This window comes from Globicephala melas, chromosome 19 (genome assembly GCF_963455315.2).
Source record: "Globicephala melas chromosome 19, mGloMel1.2, whole genome shotgun sequence".
Taxonomy (NCBI): domain Eukaryota; kingdom Metazoa; phylum Chordata; class Mammalia; order Artiodactyla; family Delphinidae; genus Globicephala; species Globicephala melas.
In genome coordinates, this window is record NC_083332.1 from 10556989 (window position 1) to 10579905 (window position 22917).

A 22917-nucleotide genomic window follows, 5' to 3' on the forward strand; every position below is an offset into this window, starting at 1 on the left:
ATCTTAGAAAATAACCCAGCGTCCCAGTCACTGTGGGAGTGTAACAAAGGTGCCTTTCAGTGAGTTGTAAATCTGCTAGCAGGGGAGATCAGATATATTTTATTATTCCTTCAGAGAAAGTCAATTAACAAAACATTCCCAAGTAAATTTAAGATGAATTTATCAAAGAATTTGCAGTAAATGGGGGCAGTCACTTCCTCTTATAGGAAAATAAGATACCGTTAACCTTGAGAACGTATGTACCAAGTCGTCAAAAATAGACTAGCACGTAATTGCTTGACTGTATAAATAGCGTTAAATTTCTTCCTCTGTAATCTATTTCCACAGATTATCTACAACACTGTACTCTGGAAATGCTTATTCAGTAATAAGATTGCTTTCTTTTCGACACTTTGTAGAGAGGACTTTGTGTGTTAGGCGGGTGCTTTATTTCCCCCAAAAAATACCTCCGTTTCCTTATCTGTTAAAAAAAAAAGAAAAAAAGCCTAATAGCTTTACCTACCTCATAGGGCTGTTGCGGTCATTTAATGAAGTTAATTTGTATAAAATGATAAGGGACTTACCAATGATTAATGACACTAGTGATGAGGATGAGACCAAGACAGATTAAGTAACTCACATAATGTTATACCGCTAGGAAGTGGCAGAGCTGACTGGTAGGAGAGGGAAGCCAGTTGGAGTGACGGGAGACCTTCAAACCAGGCGACGAGCGACTTGGGCTGCCCCCAACACACGGGAGGCTCAACGGTGGGGAACACAAACTTCCCCCAATCCCATACTCTGTAGCCGGCAGCAGCTTCTCTTACTCTCCCCGAGGACGAGGGCCAGGGCCTCGCTGGCTCCCCGCCCAGGCTTGGAGAGCCCAGGCTTGGAGGGGCCCCGGGGATTGTAGACCCATTTACCTGAGGGGAAGGTGGGCAGCAGCCCACCCCTCCTACAGCGAAAGCGCCGCCTTCCCACTAGAGGGAGCCCGTTGACCACTTCCCAGAATTCCCTAGCCCTGCCGTCCAGAAGCGGAAGTGCTCTGGGCTGCACGGACCTCAGACTACACCTCCCAGAATGCCCGAGAGAAACTGCGGCCACGGTCCCGCCCTCTAAAGAGGAAGTACTTCCTAGTACCCTGAGCTTCTAGGCACTGAGTTGAGTTGTTGTAGAGGGTTCCTGAAACACTCAGGCTAGAGGAATTTTAAGAGCTATTTTTTGTTGTTGTTGTTATAAAATTGCTTTAATTCAGTTCTCTCCGTATTACAAGCCGGCAGCGGCCTGCCATGCTCCTTACAATACTGAGCCTGTAATTGCTGTTATCAAAATATACATCTGTGTCACCATTAAAAAAACCGCAATTGCTGCCCCTTACGCCTTACAACAAGAAATGCCAGCGCGGAGTGTGGCAAAGTTGTCCAATTTGGCGCTGCTACTGTCTTTCTTGGTGGCTCCTACCCATTCTGTTATTGAAAGCTAAGCATCACTTTAGCCATGGTCAAGGGGCTTGAGAGGAGGTCAGGGTAGGGAGAAGAGGAGTCTGTAGTAAAACCTTAAAGAGCTGCCTATAGGAATAAGGATAAAAGGGTAATGGATCGCCTTTGGGGGAGACTGAAACCAAACTCCAAATTACCTCAATTACTTGAAATTGGATTAGAGTGAAGCTTTTTTGTTAGTATCTTCAAGCATCTAAAGGAAACAAATGAAAACTCTCTAGGGGAGAGAGCATCATCATAGGCTTCAAATTATTTCTATAATTTAAAAACATATTAATATTGGACAAAGTAGTCCTTGAAGAAAAAAGCATTATAAGATATACAAAGAAACAATAAGTTTCAAATTATCATGAATAACAGCTTCACATAATGTAAAAGCAAACTTGAAAAAGCAAAATTGACAGAACCACAAGGAGAAAAGCAAAATTCTCAGTTAGAATGGGAGTTTTCAATACATATTTAGGAAGAAATGTGGAACTTTAAAAGCATATACTAAAACAGAAGAGAAGCTGAATCTGAAAATTAAAACATCCCCCTCGGGAATTTAATAAACAAATGACAAAAAAATACAGTAAGTATATGGAAGGAAATGAGACTCATGAAATAGAAAACAAAATAAGTGGATTTTTTTAAAAAAATGGCCAAAAGAACATTCTGTGACTAAAACAATAAAATTGACAAAGTCCAGTAACAGTGATCAAGAAAAAGAAGACAGAAATGGCATTATTACCAATTTCAGAAGTTAAAAAGGGAACATCACTAAAGATTTTAACAGAACATTTTGAGGAATATTATAATGATAAATTTGAAAATGTATGTGAAATGGTTATAAATTCCTAGAACGATCACATTTAAAACTAAAATAAAATTACACAAAAATTACACATAATACCTAGTGATAAAATGTTGAAATTTTTACCTCCAAGAATGAAAATCAGGAGCATTCCCTGGCAGTCCAGTGGTTAGGACTCTGTGCTTCCTCCGCAGCGGGCCCGGGTTTGATCCCTGATTGGGGAACTAAGATCCTGTAAGCCACAGCCTACTGATGGTAATGCTCTTAGCTACAAATGCCTGAGGCACTCATCTGGGCTCCGAATTACTCACACAGAGCCCCACAGACATTTCCCCCACTGGGGCCAGTGTTGTGGCTGGGCCAGCCTTTATGGTTCTTATTATTATCACAAGACACACTTCAGCAAAAAACCATTAGGGAAATCATTGGGCTTCCCTGGTGGTGCAGTGGTGAAGAATCCTCCTGCCAATGCAGGAAACACGGGTTTGAACCCTGGTCCAGGAATATCCCACGTGCCACGGAGCAACTAAACCCGTGCGCCACAACTACTGAGCCTGCGAGCCACAACTACTGAAGCCCATGTGCCTAGAGCCTGTGCTCCACAACAAGAGAAGCCACCGCGATGAGAAGCCTGCGCATTGCAACAAAGAGTAGCCCCGCTCGCCGCAGCTAGAGAAAGCCCATGCACAGCAACAAAGACCCAATGCAGCCAAAAATAAAATAAATAAAATAAATAAATTTAAAAAAACATTAGAGAACTTTGAAAAACAAGATCTATTACTCACAGATACTCTCTACTTTCTACCTTGCTGTGTGGCCTTTGGGCATGCAGAAGTCACTGATCTTATACCATGTTCCCGTTAAAAGTTCCACTTCGGTAGCTGGATATGCCTGGATTCTCAGAATTCCTACTTGGTAGAGAGAGCTCGGCCCTGGGGCCCTGCCTTTATTAGGCTTCAGGGGTGGGGTGTGTGGGGTTTCACGCAGGTTCAGTCATTATTGTGAAACATAAGAGTGAGAATTAAGGTGTGGGAGAGTGGAGGCAGGTTCTCTCAAGTGGTCAGTTATCTAGATTGCCAGGGGCTTCTGAAATGGGAACTTCATGGGTGTGGGTGGCCTAGTGGTTATCCACTTGTGGTTATCCTTATCTGGTTGCTTTGCTAGCAGCTGTGTCATACAGCGGCAATATGTTTATACAAAATGGATGTCTTTTCATAAATCGTAGTAATATTCTCTTAGGTCAGTCCCCCAAGGCAATAGAAATAAAAGAAAAAAATAAACAAATGGGACCTTAATCAACCTTATAAGCTTTTGCACAGAAGAGGAAACCATAAACAAAATGAAAAGACAACCTACAGACTGGGAGAAAATATCTGCAAATAATGCAACCGAAAAGGGCTTAATTTCAAAAATATACAAACAGCTCATACAACTCAATAACAAAAAAAAAAGAAAAAGAAAAAAAAAACCCAAAACAACCCAATCAAAGCATAGGCAGAAGACCTAAATAGACACTTCTCCAAAGAAGACATACAGATGGCCAATAGGCCCATGAAAAGATGCTCAACATCACTAATTATTAGAGAAATGCAAATCAAAACTACAATGAGGTATCACCTCACACCGGTCAGAATGGCCATCATCAAAAAGTCTACAAATAATAAATGTTGGAGAGGGTGTGGAGGAAAGGGCAACTCTCCTACACTGTTGGTGGGAATGTACATTGGTGCAGCCACTGTGTAAAACAGTATGGAGGTCCCTTAAAAAACCTAAAAATAGAGTTACCATACAATCCAGCAATCCCACTCCTGGGCATATATCAGAGAAAACTCTAATTCAAAAAGATACATGCACCCCATCGTTCACAGCACTATTTACAGTAGCCAAGACATGGAAGCAATCTAAATGTCCATCAACAGATGAATGGATAAAAAAGATGTGATAGGGCTTCCCTGGTGGCGCAGTGGTTGGGAGTCCGCCTGCCGATGCAGGGGACACGGGTTCGTGCCCCGGTCCGGGAAGATCCCACGTGCCGCGGAGCGGCTGCGCCCGTGAGCCATGGCCGCTGAGCCTGCGCATCCGGAGCCTGTGCTCTGCAACGGGAGAGGCCACAACAGTAAGAGGCCCGCGTACCACAAAAAAAAAAAAAAAAAAAAGATGTGATATATATATATATATACACACACACACACACACACACACACACATATACACAATGGAATACTACTCAGCCATAAAAAAGAACGAAATAATGCCATTTGCAGCAACATGGATGGACATACAGATTATCATATTAAGTGGAGTAAGTCAAAAAGAGAAAGACAAATATCACAAGATATCACTTATATGTGGTCTCTAAAAAAATGATACAAATGAACCTATTTAAAAAACAGAAACAGACACAGAGAACAAACTTACAGTTACCAAAGGGGAAAGGGGGGGAGGGATAAATTAAGAGTTTGGGATTAACAAACTACCATATATAAAAGAAATAAATAAGGTCCTACTTTATAGCACAGGGAACTATATTTACCTTGTAATAAACTATAATGGAAAAGAATATGAAAAATGATATATATAACTGAATAACCTTGCTGTACACCAGAAACTAACACAACATTGTATATCAACTATACTTCAATTAAAAAACAGAAAAAAATAGATGTCTTTTTAAATGGATGTCTTGGCAATCAAAAGCTTAATGTCAGGCATTTACTCTACAGGGTTCAATACCAGTCAGGGTTCACTTAGGAAAGCCACGTCACTATGATTTTAGAGATAAGGGAATTTTAAAATAGGAATTAGACCATACACAAATGTGGAAGGAGAAATCAGAGCTTGTCGGAATTCTGAGAATGCAGGCATATCTAAGCGGAAGTATGGTACGAGATCGGTGAATTCTGTGAACACAAGCCCAATTGCCACAATTCGTTTTTTGTAAAATGACTTCCCGGGTCACAAGCAATGATGGATGGAATACAATGACAGAGAATAAAGCATTCTGTAAGGTCCACAGATGGTACTTTTATCAGAAGCGCTGGAAGAGGAAAGGCAGTTCCATATCTACAGCAACTGGTTTTTCCACTGAAAAGAAAGTGCTGTCCCTTCCATGATGGGAGCGGCCTCATGTAATCAAATTCCCAGCAGGGTTGGGGAGTCTCCTTTGGAGAACAGCACCCAAATCTTCCTCCTCATTCAACTGATCACACAGAACTCCTCATGAGGTCACAGGCATGGGCTGTGAGATGGGAGTCGCTGTAGAAGGAACTGGAGCTCTGGGAATTTGAGCCACTTGCTTGTGCAACTCACTTGTGACTCTGAGCCCAGTCTCATACGTATCACTTCCACTAGATGATGAAGTGCTGCTGGTATGCCCAAATTTATGACTTCACTGCATAACTTTCTGACTCATGGCCATGTATTTAGTTTTCACTAGGGACCAATAAAGCCAGAAGCTGCTTTCACAGAAGGAGTAATGTCACATGCAGAGGATGACATAGCTCTGCTCCCCAAATCCTAAATATTTGTGTTGTGATCTCCATGCAGCATCCCTACCTGTCACAGACACTGCCTACATTACCAGGTACAAGCAACACAGACATTATCAGGGATCATAAAATTATTTTGGTAAAGACCCATGCAGCAAATGGTTTAGGCTTTGCAGACCAATCTTGGTCACAACTACTCAACTCTGCCATTTTAGCACGAAAGCACCCGTAGGCAATATATAAGAGTGGTCATGGTTGTTCCAATAAAATCTTATTTACAGAAACAAGTGGCAGCCAGATTTGACCCATGGATTGTAGTTTGCCAATCCTTGAACTACACTGTGAAACAAGATTGGACAGTGATGTAGCCCGGAGCTGGGTCAATAAAAATGTATTGATAGCCCTACCAGATGAAACTGAACTTCAATGGATGATATTTGCTAATAGGTATAGAGAAAAAAAAGCACATGTCAGTTCAGTAGCTGCACATGAGGTGCCAGCAGATGCGTTCTCTAGCAATAAAGCCACATCTGGAGCTGCAAATGGCATTAACTCCTAGTTAAGTTTACAATAATCCCATGTCATTCTTCAAGATTCACCTGTCTTCTGCACAGGTCAAATGAGTGAACTGAATGGGAATATGATGGAAATCATGACCCCTGCAGCTTTCAGGATACTGCTAGTGGCACTAATCTCTTCAGTCCTTCCAGTAATATAATACTGCTTTTGGTTGTCTGTTTTAGTACGTACAAGACAGTTATCATGTTCACTTGCCCTTTCTTATCAAAATTGCCCTTGTACCATGGGCTAGAGAACCAAGGTGAGGATTCTGCCAGCTGGTTATTCCAATTGCAATTCTGCATTCTGGAACTTGGTAAATAACCAGAGGATGAGTGCAGGGATCCATTTAGACCAGCTCATGTGGATGGACCCAAGCAAAAACATCCCTTAATTATTTGTCACTTATAAGTCCCTGTACTAACCAGTAAACCACAATGCCATTTGGGGGTCCAGGAGTTAATGTCAGCTCTAGTGTCTAGTGCTTCCTTCATCTTCTGGTGATTTCCACTTACCTAATGCACAACCTCCATAAAGTGTGGCTGGAAGTCATGTTGAAGAAGTCTAGGGATGATTTATGGTATCGGTAGTATACCAGGGTATATCCTCCCTCAAGGGGACCTGGCCTGCCCTTCATTCAAGATGCTATGGAAATGGGAACTGACTCATGTTATGGAATTGGCTGAGGGACCACAACTCTCATGTTGATTCAGGTCACACATGTTCATCAGACCTAGAGCTTTTCTCCTGATTCAAATCAAGCAGGGTATTAGTAGACTTCCCATTTATTTCAGCCCTAGAGATAGCACATGAGCAAATGTAAAAAATCTCTGTGTACCAAACCATTCTAATGATCCCTTTCATTTTGCTGTTCATTGTGAAAAACACGCTCACTTTATCTCTGCCAATGAAGTGTTTCCACTTGACCAATGATGCCCCACGATCCCATTAGCCTCACTGAATTTAGGGAGCCCATTATGACGACATAATTTCCCTCTCTCATTCCTGGCCTGCAGAGAAGAGTAGCTACAGAGCATTCCAAGACTGCTAACGCTCCCCTCACCAATACGTTTCTTAAACCTCTGGCAAAGGAAGTGTCCTCTGAGCCCTCCCAGGGCACATAGGGGGTTTGGGTGAGCAGATCTTATGTGATAAATCCACTCCAGCGGTCTGGCATTCCTATGCCTTTGTAAACCTTCTACAGCGGTGGTTCTCAGCTGGGGACACTTTTGGTCCCCCCTCCCAGGAAACATGTGGCAGTGTCTTGAGACTTTTTTAAGGAGCTGTGTTATGAATGAGCCCCATGTGGCTGGTGCACACGGAGGTATCAAGGCACGTTTTTTTTTTTTTTTTTTTTTTTTGCGGTACGCAGGCCTCTTACTGTTGTGGCCTCTCCCGCTGCGGAGCACAGGCTCCGGACGTGCAGGCTCAGAAGCCATGTCTCATGGGCTCAGCCGCTCCGCGGCACGTGGGATCTTCCTGGACCGGGGCACGAACCCGTGTCCCCTGCATCAGCAGGCAGACTCTCAACCACTGCGCCACCAGGGAAGCCCTCAAGGCACCTTTTATTGTTACAACTAGGGTGGCAGGGAAGAATATGTGCCACTGGCCCATCTTACATTGCACAGGACAGCTCCCAACAACAAAGAGCTATCCAGTTCAAAATGTCAGTCATGCCAACGTCAAGAAATTTTGCTACAACATACTTAGAAAGTTCTGGCATTTTGACTTCAGCACACGCTAACTTTGGGTACAGGTTTCAGTCATTTGAGCAAACTGTTGAAGGCATTCCCAGGTACCCAAGCTAACATGCTGAGTCTGGAATGGGTGTTGAATGCACTCGTATCAACAAATCCAGCCTAATCCAATATTACATTACTTCCACCTGCTTCAATACCTACAAAGTTCACAATCACACATTATTTCTGAGGTTTCTATTGATATAAATTATAAAATTCCTTATTTTAGCAGATACAGTGTCTCCTCATGGTCATACTTTATACCCGGTGGGTACCCACCCCTTCCCTGCTCCCTTCCCCATTTCAAGGACTCTAGTCTGATCACTAGGTCTAGAAATACGAAAGGTAGTGGGGGCAAGTCTTGAGGATCTACAGTCCCCTGCAAGGAAACTATCTCAGAGTAGAGGCAGACTTTCTTCTAATAGCACAGGAAGCTCAACTAAGAGGTCACAGGTCAGAGGTCATAGGCCTCAGCTTTGTTGGAATCTGCCCATATATTTCCACCTCAAATTTCCAGGATTCTACTCCTTCCCACTGATGCCCTATGACATTAAGAGAATCTACAAGGTTGTGAATCAATGTGTTGTCATTCAGCCACTGACTGAATTTGACTTTGGATCCCCTTTAAAAAAAAAAAGGAAGGAAAGAAAGAAATGCTGATTATAACAAGTCCCCCAGAGTGTTGCTATGTAGCCAAGCTCAAAGCTAAGACAGAAAATCCCCAGCGGTAAAAATAGATTTCGAGCTCAAGCTATCAAGTGGGAGTTGAAACTGAAGGCCCTACAAAGGCCAATGGAACTGGATACAAAGCTAAAGATTTAGTCTTTAGCATAGATGGGAGTCAAGGTTAGTTAGAGGAAGCTATGCACTGGGAGTGAGTAGTGTACTCAACACTAAGAATGGAAGAGCAGCTCTTTCATTGAATGTGAAGAAAGAAACAGGTAGTCCCTAGTTGCTACCACTGTCTTTGAACCAAACTAAAGAACAAGGTCAACCAGAAGGGCAGATATGAGAATCAAAAAGGAAACCTCTCTGGAATCCTCACTGAACCAAGTCTAAGTTCTGCTCTACTTGTGGTCTTTCACTTACAGAGACAAACCTTTTGGGCTTACCACAGGGATCGACAGACTTTTTCTCTGAAGGGCCAGAAAGTAAATACTTTAGGCTTTGTGGGCCACAGTGCTCGTCACAACCACTAAACACTGTCAGCACAATGGGAAACATTCAAAGATGGTAAATAAATGGATGGGCCAATAAAGAGCTTTTATGTTCCAACAAAGAGCTTTTATGTTCCAATAAAGCTTTAAAGGCAATGAGCCAGATTGGGCTCACAGGAGGTAGTTTTCCAGCCCTTGACTTAACTCACTAAACTACAAATTACCTTGAGAGTTGGTGGGCTACCCTGATATCTACCAAACAAAACAAAACAAAACATGAAAGGCCTAGGATTTCTGACATCTAATGCAATGCAATTTGCAGTAGCATGGACTTTACATACACATGTGAAGGTGTGGTCTAGGAAACCAATCTTGGAAACCTGCCTCTCACATCAGATATACCTTTTGCTGAGTAAAGCCCTTTAACCAAGTAAGTGTTAAACATCAGTGAAATGACTAAGAAGTAGGAAATGGTATGCAAACCTCCTCCTTAACAACTTGTTCCCATCATTCTCGGTTTCTTCCCTATGCACATTTTTCCTTAGGGAATCGTTGATAAATTTTACCTCTAAAACTTACCTATTTCCACTCTCTATCTTCAGGATTTGCCCAATCACTGTTACTTTGTAAACAATTAAAAAAAATTTGGGGGGGGGTAAATTCCTTTTTTCCCACAGCTAATGGTTTTCTGTGTCATAGTGTCTGGAATTACCCAACTACTTCCCCAGTCAGACCAAGCACTTGAAAGGACAAGCTGGTACCCCAGGCTCTCCATTCACCCAGTAAGGAAGTCTGACGGGGAGAACTAGGATGTGTAAATTTCTACTGTTGGAATTAAAACAGAATATTCTGGGCTGCATGGATTTATGCTAAACTTCAAATGCATTAATTATAAATATACAGTTACACTGACTAATATTCTGTATCTCTGAATAACCATATAAATTTTTTCTTTTTATAACTGATTTCTAGAGGTCTATTCCTTAATTTTGTCCATATATATATACCTCATGATGATAGGATTTCTTACTGAGGGATTAATATGTTCTTAGTAATTTTTAATATATTTTACATTATTTTACTACCTATGTTACTATAAAAATAACAGTATTTTATTGGAAAATTGATGCTCAATGAAAAATTTAAAATATGGAAGTTAAATGTGGAAAAAATCCCTGAAAATCTTGCCACTGTTTACATAAGGGTGAATATCCCTTTACAGATGATAGGATGCATTAACACACACACATACGTGTTTGATTAAGGTATGTGATGTACCTAAAATACATTAAACTGTTACATGCTTCTGTCATTAAGTTTATGCCATCATTTTAACAGATCTGTTATTACATAAGTATCTTAAAATATAAAGAAATTCCTATTGAATATTTCACTTTTACAAAATTTAGTAACACTGACGTGCTACTCACCTTTTCTATTTGAATTTCCTAATTATAAGGTCCTATTTTATGATTTCTATATTAAAGGGACGCACATTCTATATTTTGATATGTACTCACCAACTTCACTTTGAAAATCAATTTTTCAATCCACCGCTAGGAAAAAGTGTGCACGTCAGTCACTGAATAAATATGTTTGATGAAATTACCAAATTTCAACAAATAATTTTTTTCTTTTTATCTCAGGCCAGAGAGAAGGAGTAAAGAGATACAGAACTTGACAAAAGTAATCTACTTCAAACAGCCTCTTTTCTCTACTTAAGAAGTCTTGATGAAAGTAATGCTAAAACCCTTGGGAGACAATCACATCAAAACCTAGATGGAAATGTGGTGAATAAGAAACCAACGATCATTTCATTTACTAAGAAATGTTTGTCCTCTGTCACTGTCATTAGTAACTCTTTCTGACACTTAAACCTCTGCCTTGACATTCTTGATAAAAGGGTCAACAGTATGTTTTCTGTATTGCAAGATGAACAATCCATTTTCAGTAAGTCTATACTGTCACAAAAGGTAACTGAATTTGTACTGTAAAAAATTAACAGAATATTAGACAAAGTCCAAGATAAGATCCAACTTGAAGTGAGGCTGGGGGGAGACAAATGGAGCTAATCATAACAGGATGATGCCACATTCATATTACAAATTGCAATACTGAGTGGTTTTCTAACACTTCAACTTTTTGTCTCCCTGGATTACTTTTAAGGCCACATTTAGGTTAACTGCTCTGAATACAAATTTTTATGAAATTTTGGAGGGGATTGCAACATAATTTTCAAGAAGTTTTTCCTCATTAATTGGACAAATATCGAGCACCTACGAAGTAGCTGACAATGTTCAGACTGTAGATTCAGAACAAACGTCTCTGCATTCGTGGAGTTTATGTTGTAATGGGCATAAATTTTGGCACGTCCATCATACTTTTTTTGTACAAGCCCTGCTAAAACTCATACTAAGGCTTCTCCCCTGAGTAATATTTGATAGAGGTCAAAGTTCAAACTTACTACACCATTTACCAGGGTTCTCTGCTGTGTGGCCTCCTGACTACTGGGACATGTTGAGCTATGGTTGAAACACTGACTTTAATGAAACAAATGATTTGTTTTTCTTTTGAACTTGATGACTGGAAGAATTCACATGACACCTGAGTTGTTTTTTTTGTTTTTTTTAAATCATTTTATGGAAATTTTTTCGTGTGTGGGCTCTCTGATGGTCTTACCACTCCTATCACTTTTATAGGATTTATCAGCAGCATGGATTCTGTGATGAATTGTTAGATTGGAGCGCCAACTGAAGCTCTTACCACAGGTCTCACATTTGTAAGGCTTCTCCCCTGTGTGCACTCTCTGATGAGACTGTAGCTGTGAAGACCGACTGAAGACCTTACTGCATCTGTCACATCTGTATGGCTTCTCTCCAGTATGAACACTCTGATGAAGCTGAAGACTTGAGGCCTGACTGAAGTGCTTCCCACACTCCCCACACTTATATGGTTTCTCTCCTGTGTGGACTCTCTGATGCATGTCGAGGTTCAGGCTCCACTTGAAACCCTTCCCACACTCCTCACATTTGTATGGCTTTTCTCCAGTATGGACTTTTTGATGGGCTTGAAGGTGTGAACTCCGACCGAAGCTCTTCCCACACTCTTCACATTTGAATGGTTTTTCTCCACTGTGGACTCTCTGATGGGCCAGAAGATTTGAGGCCTGCCTGAAGACTTTCCCACACTCCTCACAATTATACGGTTTCTCTCCGGTGTGGATTCTGCAGTGAATTTTAAGATCTGCTCTACGACTGAATCCCTTCCCACACTCTTCACATTTGTATGGTTTCTCACCGGTATGGATCAGCTGGTGGATCTGAAGTCGTGAACTCTGATTGAAGCCCTGCCCACACTCCTCACACTTGTAAGGTTTCTCTACACTGTGGGCCTTCTGATGGATTTGAAGATATGAACTCTGACTGAAGCCCTTCCCACATACCTCACATTTATAGGGCTTCTCCCCTGTGTGGACAACCAGATGAACTTGGTAATGGGAGTTCCTCCTGAAGCTCTTCCCACACTCATTACATTTGTATGGTTTCTCTCCTGTATGGACTCTTTGATGTGCCTGAAGGTTTGAACTCAGAGTAAAGCCTTTACCACACACATTACATATGTATGATTTCTCTCCAGTGTGGACTCCCTGATGGGCCTGAAGACTTGAAGGCCGACTAAAGCCTTTCCCACATTCCTCACATTTGTAGGGTTTTTCTCCTGTGTGGACTCTCTGATGAATGTATAGATTTGAGCTACAAATGAAGCCCTTCCCACACTCCTCACATTTGTATGGTTTCTCTCCCGTATGGACTCTCTGATGGGACTGAAGGTGTGAATTCCGACTGAAGCTCTTATCACACGTGTCACATTTGAATGGTTTCTCCCCAGTGTGGACTCTCTGATGGTCCTGAAGGTGAGAGGCCTGACTGAAGGCCCTCCCACACTCCTCACAATTGTAAGGTTTCTCTCCTGTGTGGACTTTACAATGAATAGTAAGTGCTGACCTACGACTGAAGACTTTCCCACATTCCCCACATTTGAATGGTTTCTCTACAGTGTGGACTTTCTGAGGAGTCTGCAGCTGTGAGCTCTGACTGAACTCCTTGCCACACTCATCACACTCACTGTGTTTTCCTCCCATGTGAACTCTCTGATGAATATGAAGAACCGAGCTGTAACGGAAGCCTTTTCCACACTCACTGCACATATGAGACTTCTCTTTTGAGTGTAACTGCTGGTGAAGATCAAAGGTGGAGAGATCAGTGAACGTTTCTTTACATTCATTACACTGGTAAGGTTTTTGTCCTGTGTGAATCATAGTATTCTGATCCAGTGTTGAAACCCTCATGCTATCTTTTCTATAATCACTGTAGCCGTAAGATTTTGGACACTTGTGTACTCCGTGAGCATCAAGGTGATGTGAAATCCAACTGATGGTGTCAACATCCTCTTTACACTGACACAGTTTATTTTTCATGGAAATTTGCTGGTGTCTATTCTGATAATTCTGTGACTCGGTCAATGAAGTTTTCCTCCAAGAATCCTGGGCTCTCAAAGTTGCAAACCTTGGATTTCCAGTATTACTGGGATCACCTCCTTTATCATTTAATATATGGTTCTCATCTTCAGAAATTTGAATAGAGAGTCCTGCCCCAATCTGGCAGGGGGAATCAACTTGTTTGTGGAACTGACAACTATTTATCATGGAGTCTTGGCATCTGGTTAAGTCATTTGCAATTTGTTGCCAGATTTGCCGGCAGGAAAGCTCTTCACGTGATCCTCTGTCTTGAACGGCCCTCAACTCACTTTGATTGTTTTCTTCTATAAGGACAGAGAATTCAGAGATGTGGACACGTGAAAGCTTTGTTCAAAGATTCAAGATTTTACACTTAAGACACAGTATGAGACTTTAATGAACCTGAGGATGGTTCAGCTTACCTTTCACATGACAAATGAAGTTCTCTGGTTTATATACTAACAGAAACCAAGAGACGGTCCATTAAACTCCTAAATACTTAGCATTAATGAAACCCATTTAAAACCAAATGACTACCATCTGACATACTATTTAAATCATCTTTCAAAAATTACATGTCATTCCTACCACAATACAGTATCAATAAAGACAAGCATTTTCCTGTGCTCACAGCTTTAACAGTGCCTGGCAGTTAGTCAGGGCTTAAGAAATGCATGCACAGGTGAACTCAGTTTGATTTCTAGGATTCTCTACAATTCTGAATCCCAGGTTAAGTTTGAACCAAGTCAGAGAAGCGAAAGAGCTTTTACAAGTCAGGTATCAGATACAGGAAAAGGACTGGAAAGTACAGTTTTGCTTAAGTTGAAAGGCTGCACCAGAGGTGGCAGTACACCAAGGGGGTTAGTGCTGAGGAGAATATGAAAGGTGCTAAAAATCGGGACTTCCCCAGTGGCACAGTGGTTAATAATCTTCCTGCCAGTGCAGAGACACAGGTTCGAGCCCTGGTCCGGAAAGATCCCACATGCCGCGGAGCAACTAAGCCCATGAGCCACAACTACTGAGCCTGCACTCTAGAGCCCATGAGCCACAACTACTGAGACCGTGTGCCACAACTACTGAAGCCCACATGCCTAGAGCCCGCGCTCTGCAATAAGGAAGCCACTGCAATGAGAAGCCTGCGCACCACAACAAAGAGCTGCTCCCACTGGCCACAACTAGAGAAAAACCCGTGTGCAGCAACGAAGACCCAATGCAACCAAAAATAAATTAATTTTAAAAAAAGGTTATAAGAATCAGTGGGGGTAAAAAAAAGCATGAAGACCTATGCACTGGATCCTTCTGGGGCATTTGTGCTGCCTAATATGTTCCCACACTCCCCCTGCCAAGTAGGAGTCAAAATTTAGAGGCTAGGGAAGAATGCTGTCTCTTTAAAAACAGCATGGAAAATTTTTGGACACAGATACATTGGTCTTTAACAAGAATGAGTTCCGAAGTGAAGAATGGGGTTTATGAGTGAGCTGGGAATAAATTCCATAGCTTGTGAGAAGTATTGAGAAGAAACAGACTAGAAACTATTAAAGAATGATCAAAGCACTCAAGGTGACATTATCTAAAATGCCTTCTACAAGATACATACAAATGCACACACACACACACACACACAATGTTTGTAGAGCTAAGAAAGATCGATTTCTTATTAGTGAGGTGGGCTTTGGAGGAAGCAAATGGGACGCATCCGGGCAAATCTTTTAAGGGAAAGGCTAACTCACCAGCTGGCTGTTTTCTGAGACCTGTTCTCCCCTGGTATAAAGGATAAGGAAATAGAATTTTCTTTCCTTCTATGGGAGAGCTACCTAAGAAGTAGACATAAGAATCCTCATTCAAAACAGTATTTCCTCCCCAAATGAATATGCTCTGCTACTACGAGCTCAAGGAAAGTCACAGGGAAAGCATTTTACTCAGTTTGGTTATAATTACAGGTTCTATACATGTTTTTTGTGCAAGTTGATGAGGGCCAACTTGTACAGAAAGGCAAACACACACATACACACATCATGGGCACCTGAGAAGTTAGAATTAGGCTAGGAATTCATTTGAAGACAAAACAACATTTGGCAATATCCCTTATTCACTCAGATTTGTTCACTGCCTACTAGCTATTTTCATGGAAGGCTAATTTCTCTATCCATTAACTCATTCGTTTATTCAAGAAATATTTAAGAGTCCCTGTCATGTACCAAGACTATGCTAAGCACTGAGGCTAGTGAGCAATAAACATAACAGACCAAATTCCTCCTCCACTCCTGGATTACCCTCCAGTGGAAGAAAGAGAGGTGAGAAACAGGTGAACAAAAATGTACATGAGTGAAACGCTTAGAGACAAAACAAAGCAGGGCAGAGAGAGTAAGAAAGAGAGGACTGTATTTTCCATAGGGTGGTCAGAGGACAGCCCTCTCATCATCTTTAAGGTGACTGACTGAAAGAAGTAAAGAGGCCTAAAAGATTACAGGTGAAAGAGTATTCCAGGCAGAGAGAAGGACAAGGAAAACGCTCTGTGGCAGAAGCATCCTTTGCAGGTCTGGAAAAGACAGGGTAAGAGGGAGGAGAGGTGATGTATTCAGGGAGGTGGTTGGGAATGAACAGCAGCCCACAGAAGATTCTAGAAGCCACTTTAAGTTGTTTTTATTCTAAGTAAAAGAAGCCACAAGAGAATTTTGAAACAAGAACATAACCTGACTTAAAGTTACAAAAGATCACTTTGCCACTTAAAGAACAAACTGTGGGAGGAGAAGGGTGGGAACAGGTGACCAGTACAAAGATTATGCAATAATCCTGGAAAGAGATTTCCAACTGGGACCAGGTGATGGACAGCACAGGGCTGGTGAGAAGCAAAACAGATAGCGAGCTAACCACAAGAACTCACGACTGCTTGGTTCTTACCTAGATTTCTATCTGGGTTGCTGAATTCATCAACCAAAGCCTCTCTTCTCTTTCTATATTTTTTGTATCTCATCTGAAGAATGAGAACATGCAAAGTCACAAGTTAACATGAACGGGCTAGAGCTAAAGTTTACTAGAAATTTGAGTTCCAACTGCATATTCAAGATATTGAAAGCCGTGTTTTTCAAACTTTGTATCATGACCCATTGAAGAAACAGCATTTATTTCACAACGTAGATACACATGTAGAAGTATACATTACTAAAACGAAGCTTGAATGACCTATTTCTAACCAATGTCTATTTTCATGAAATCTGTTCCCACTGGCTCTCACACCACTCATGCCATCGCCCAGTTTTTGCTGCAATGTGTTGTACTCTTCCTAAGAAACTCTGATATTTTCTATACTACTTTATTTCATTAAAAAGTCACACGTAGGGCTCAATAAATTGGCTTTATAATCCACTAATGGCAGGGAGGGAAATCTGAAAAAGAATACACAAGGTACAACAAGATACTGTCGATTTACAGTTCTTTTACAAAATAAATGAAAAGGACCTGAAACACACTGTTTAGAAAGACCAGAGACATCCTCTCGTGTCCCACAGGAATTGTAAAAGTCTGGTCCCCAAACTCAGGGAACCATCTCAAGAGGCCCAAAGCCTTGAAACACCACGGTCACAAAGACACTCGCAGAGAAAGGCTGTCCTCACCCACTGAGACCAGGTTCCGGAAGTTTTCCACCATCACATCCTGGTACAGCTTCCTCTGGGCCGAGTCCAGCAGCCCCAGCTCCTCCTCTGTGAAGGCCACGGCCACGTCCTTGAAAGTCACCGCCTCCTACGACAAACAACACCACCTCAATCTTATACCCAGTGGCCAGTGGAAGAGGGGCAGCCCCGAGGAGAGGAGGAAGGTGGGAAGTTGCTCTGGCTCCTGTGCGGTGTGCAGACTCCCCAGCACCCCCTCCCTTCCATCCTGCCAATGCCACACACTGACTTTTCTCAGCCTCACCGGACGTGCGGCTATGAAACAGAAAGCGTTGTGTATTTACCTGGGGCTCTCAGACAACTCATGAGTAAACTCCCTAGAATTCTAACCACTGGATCCTGAACTAAAAAGCTTTCACTTTTTAATTATTATTGCCAAGCGCCCCAGAAACAGTTACCAATTTAGTCCCGGCAGTATTTCATGGCACCTGCTTTCTCATTGAGGTAGGAACCAGATGAGAAGGAGTGTTATACGTGGAAATTAACCAAAAGGCCATGCCAGGTCTCTGAATGAAAACTCTCTCTTTCCTCGTTTCTGTCTTTTGCTTGAATGCAATCCTCTGACTCCAGACCCTTGGTTTTCTGGGTGAGTCTGAGTTGGTTCCTCCTTTTTTCACAACCCCTATTCTTTATATTTAAAACAAAGATGAAACCAAGCACCTCTTTATACAATTGTTCTGAGGTGTCTATGCAGTGACAAGTGCTTTAAGTACCACTGGATTTTTTAAATTAAGGTCATGTATTACTCTGATTAGAAAAAAAAATAAGATGGAAAAAGAAAGAAACCAGTAAATAAAATACACAAAGGGTCTGACTCAAACATGGGGAAGACTGAATCTAACTCTGGTCATGAAAAAACTTCTAACAATACGTTATTTTTTCTGCGTGAAGCAGCAGTTTGATCCTGCTGTGCTGTGCCGTATTTGGATATTCTACCAAAAAACATCCAAGGCACCACATATAAAACATACCTCTTCAATTCTGAATACCTAAACCTAGTATGTTAAGGGCAAAAAGAGGCAATATTCTTCAGAACAGATATTTTGGTAAAAAGGTTAAATCAGGAACACTGTCACTGTAGTTTTCCTAAAACAGTAAAAGTCTTTAAACTAAATGTCTGTGAATAAAGAATAGTTTAAAAAATAGGTGCTTAAGTTTGTGGGAACAGGATAAAGCAATTAAAAGTGAATGTTAGCTAGTATTAAATGAAAAAAACAATTTAAAACTGTATCTATGTTATAAATACAAATACACAGCTATGAATACATATGATGAGGAGATTACAGAAATATAAAAGCAGCTAATTTGTAAGCAGGTAAGCAGTAAAGTGGAAGATGTCCTTCATTTCCCTTAATTTTTCTTTTACTTGTGAAATAAAAAAATGATGAAATAAAACAAAAATTAAAACTGAAACCAATTAAATGTAACAGGAATTTTTTAAAAAGCACACATGGCATACTCAGGTCCTCATATGCTTAGACTCTCCTTGAAAGAGAAAAACCCATATGGAACTATACCCAATATTTTCTAATAAACTATAAGAGAAAAGAATCTGAAAATATATGTATATGTATGTATAACTGAATCACTTTGCTGTACACCTCAAATTAACACAACATTGTAAATCAACTATACTCCAATCAAAAAAAAAGAGGAAAACCTGTGTCCAATCTGAGTACAAAAATGGCGTTTTTAACAGCAAGAAAGGCAAGCTCTACTCACCTGGAATGTGCTCATTTTCTCTCTCCTGGGGAAGTGCAGAGTCCTAGCAAGACAGACAGGAAAAGAAGAAAGAAGTCAATGGAAACTGGTTAAAAAAAAAAAAAGTCACTAACCCACATGGTGCTTATTGTGAATTACCAAGGCTCCCAGTCCTCGGAGTGGCTACAGCTGATTATGCTTGATGAGCAGAGCCCCACACGGATACCAGATGCCCCCGTGACCCCTCTCAGTGGCTGTGTGAGGAATGACCTGCCCATCCACACACAGTGGCTCCCTCACAGTGTGCCTGCAGCTTCCATAGTGGTTATTCTTATTCTGGGTATGGTGTAAACAGAGACCATGTAAGTAAGAGTAGGTTTTGGAGTCAATATGCATGGGCTGTGATCAGGCTACGCCATTCACTAGCAGTGTCATCCTGGGCAAGTTATTAACATCTCTTCGCCTCAGTTCTGTCATCTGCAGGTGGGGGAGAACAATGGCATCCACCTCATGAGATCGTTGTAAGGTAGAAAGCTCTGAGAACACCATCGTCAGGGTTTCTTATTTCTTAGCAACTGTGGTGAAGCAGATGATATTTTAGTTAGAAATTATCCTTAGAGATGTGATTTCTACCAGCAGAACACTGTCAGACATGTGGAGGTCATGGTTGTTGCCCTGTTATGTGAGAGTCTTTAGACTTCTGAAAAGCTCTGCTTGTCTTCCTAAAGATTTTGTTACTGCAACAATAATATTTAAATTGACATGGACAACTTTTCACAAAAGATATAAAAATACGTTGTTTCTTTTTAAACAGGAAGTACCGTTTTGACAATTATGCACAGAGGTAAAGAGAACTAATAAAAGCCAGGATTCTGCAACAACAATAAAAAATAGTTTGATAGTCCATACCTAATTCAAATTAAAAGAGACAGGAATCTGAATTGTAATTATATCATAATAAATATAGGAAAGTTTAAGAAATAAATGGGAGTTTAAGAAATAAGTGGATAAGACTCCACATTCCCAATGCAGGGGGCCCGGGTTCGATCTAGTACAAAAGATGGTAATGATTCCACTCCCCAAAGCCTGGGAGAGATATATCTTCACAACTTCTAACGACCTGCATTTTGACTCTACGCTTGCTAGCTGTCTTCTGCTCAATTCAGGATTTTGAAAGGGGCCCTGACAGTTGACAATAACTAGTGGGGGAATAAAATCATTGGACTAAGTAGGGCTTTGGTGAATCCAGCTCAGTTTTATCTGTGACATCCAGCAGGGTCAATTTGCTCGGCCTCAGTTTCCAGAAAAGACCCTCTCTTGAGCTTCTCGAATTTTCACGTGCATGTGAATTACTGCGGGATCTTGTTGGAACGCAGCCTCCTGGGCCCCCTATGCAGAAATTATAAATCAGAAGGTCTTGAATGGGGCTCAAGGCTGGGCATTTCTATCCAAGTGATGCCAGTGCCGCTGGTTTGTGGACCACAATTTGAGTAGCACTGCAGTGTAACATCAGTCCCACACAAAACAGCCTCCACTACACAGAAACATACACAAAGAGTAACCAGACAAAAAGGCACTAAAACATTAACAACTGTTATCTTTACATCCTAAAGTAATAGATAATTAAAATTTTTCTTTATGTATATATCCGCATTTTTCCATAATGATTATGCTATTTCTATGATATACATATTATTTGAAATAAAATAAATGACCCAGTTGAGAAAACTATCTTAAAAACTCATAAAATAGGGCTTCCCTGGTGGCGCAGTGGTTGAGAGTCCGCCTGCCGATGCAGGGGACACGGGTTCGTGCCCCGGCCCAGGAAGATCCCACATGCTGCAGAGGGGCTAGGCCCAGTGAGCCATGGCCGCTGAGCCTGCGCATCTGGAGCCTGCGCATCTGGAGCCTGGGCGTCTGGAGCCTGGGCGTCTGGAGCCTGGGCGTCCGGAGCCTGGGCGTCCGGAGCCTGTGCTCCGCAACAGGAGAGGCCACAACAGTGAGAGGCCCGCGTACCGCAAAAAAACCCCTCATAAAATAGCCTAAATCTTGCTCTCAAGGTACCAACCTACTTTCATGATATGATTCTAGCCAGTACCCTATGCTCAAAGAGAATGTACCAAAGGGATTAGCAAACTCAGGTGCTGGACTCAAACTGCCTGGGTCCCAACCCCAGCTCTGCCTCCTACCATCTGGGTGAGGATGGGCCAACAGGGTTGTGTTCCCTGCCCGCATCTCCTCATAGTTAAAGTAGAGAAAACAGCAGTACCAATTCACAGAGCCACTGCCTGATGGAAATGTGTTCATTTGCATAAAGCTTTTAGAATGGAAATTAGTGACCAAGGCTCAGTTATAATCGTTACCCATGTCCCATACGTTCTACAATTTATATGAATATCTTAAGTAGAAGAATGCCAAGTCCTACTCACGTAGGGCTCTGTTGCCTCTTCCTCCGTGCAGTGCTTTTTGAGAAGTCAGGGCTGGAGAAGGGAAGGAGACTGTGAAATACCAGGGCTGTGTTTCCATCCCCAATAATTCATACCGCAGCCCCTTCCGCCCCCGTACCAGCTAGAAGTCCTCTCCTTCCAAAACAGGCCAGGAGTCCAGGACAATTCAGCTTCCTGGGCTCACAGAATCCCGCTGCGAAATGGGTGCCTCCCTTATTAGAGTAGTATTAATAAAAACAATGTATCAGGTAGTTGTAGACCTTTTACTTGTGCTATCTCGTTTTTTCTCACAACACTATATTAAGAAGGCATTCCTTTTTTCTCCCTTTTACCGAACAGCAACGGAGGCACAGAAGAGTTAAGCAACTCACCCAATGTGACGTCGTATGAAGTGGTAGGGCTAGCTCATACGTGGGGGACGGGGTCAGGTTAGGGGTGAAGAAAACCGGGGAGACCCTAAAACCCCAGGAGGCACGACCTGAGCCCACCCCATCCCGAGTACGTTACCAAACGCAAAGAAGCTCCGCCCGGGGGACGTATATCACCACTCTAGGCTCTCAAACCTCCGCTTTTAGCCTCTCCTCTTTCTCCACAAATGAAAGGTCTGGAAAGGTTGGCCCCAGGCGCATGTCGCGGAAGCTTAAATGGGTCGTGAAGAGCCGACCTGAAACACCATAATCAGGCAAAAGATGGCTGCTACGTTGTCCTCCTGGGGCGGAAGTGCCTGCGACTAACCCGGAGCTCCTGGACCACATTTCCCAGAATTCCGCGGGGAAACGTTTACAGCGAGGCGTTACTGTAGCTGCAGTATATGGGACTACACGAGTTTACGAGCTCTGGACTACATGTCCCAGAATGCAAGGGTGGGTGTGGGTGTGTCTACCGGCACGAGCTCTGGACTACATGTCCCACAAGGCTGTGTGTGTGTGTGTGCGTGTGCGTGTGTACGTACGTATGTGTACCGGCTACAGTACCGCCTTTCTGCACTACACTTCCCCCGAAGTTTCGAGGGGAAAACGGACAGAGCCTTACCCCTCTGATGCGGAAGTGCCCAACTTCCCTGGTTTTCACTTTCCGGAATCCCTGAGAAGGTCTCAGGCAGTCTTGCCGTTCTACTGTGTCGGCCTCAGAAGAGTGTAGATTCTGTTCATTGAAAGGCGTACAAGCTCAGTAGAATTTTGGACGTCTTCAAGAGGCTAAGCGACATAAAGGCATTACCAGCCACAGAGGCTTCCTGGTAAACCCCAAAGAGTTTCACCATTGGAATAAGGGGAGAAGGAAACTGGGCTTTCTTTGGCAGGGACTGAAGCCAAACGCCAAAACACCTCATTCCCTGAAATTGTGTAAAGGTGAAGGTGTTTTGTTAGCA

At 42.1% G+C, this 22917-nt stretch overlaps 1 protein-coding gene across 7 annotated transcripts in view; it reads right to left on the bottom strand.

The window, feature by feature from the left end:
• Positions 1–22570, bottom strand: part of LOC115862336 (zinc finger protein 226) — a 30833-nt gene extending 8263 nt beyond the window's left edge. Inside the window, exons 1-5 of one of the 7 annotated variants that reach the window (XM_060288986.1) lie at positions 22112–22570; positions 21531–21581; positions 19123–19165; positions 17344–17470; positions 10734–14034 (exon numbers count right to left, since the gene is read on the bottom strand). In XM_060288986.1, coding sequence (XP_060144969.1) covers positions 11846–14034; positions 17344–17470; positions 19123–19137 — 2331 coding nt within the window. In that variant the 5' untranslated portion in view covers positions 19138–19165; positions 21531–21581; positions 22112–22570 and the 3' untranslated portion in view covers positions 10734–11845. Of the gene's footprint in view, positions 1–10733; positions 14035–16630; positions 16704–17343; positions 17471–19122; positions 19166–21530; positions 21582–21666; positions 21755–22055 lie in introns of those variants that run through there. The other 6 variants (XM_060288988.1, XM_030874003.2, XM_060288985.1 and 3 more) reach the window with 6 other exon arrangements.
• Between the last annotated feature and the right edge of the window lie 347 nt (positions 22571–22917).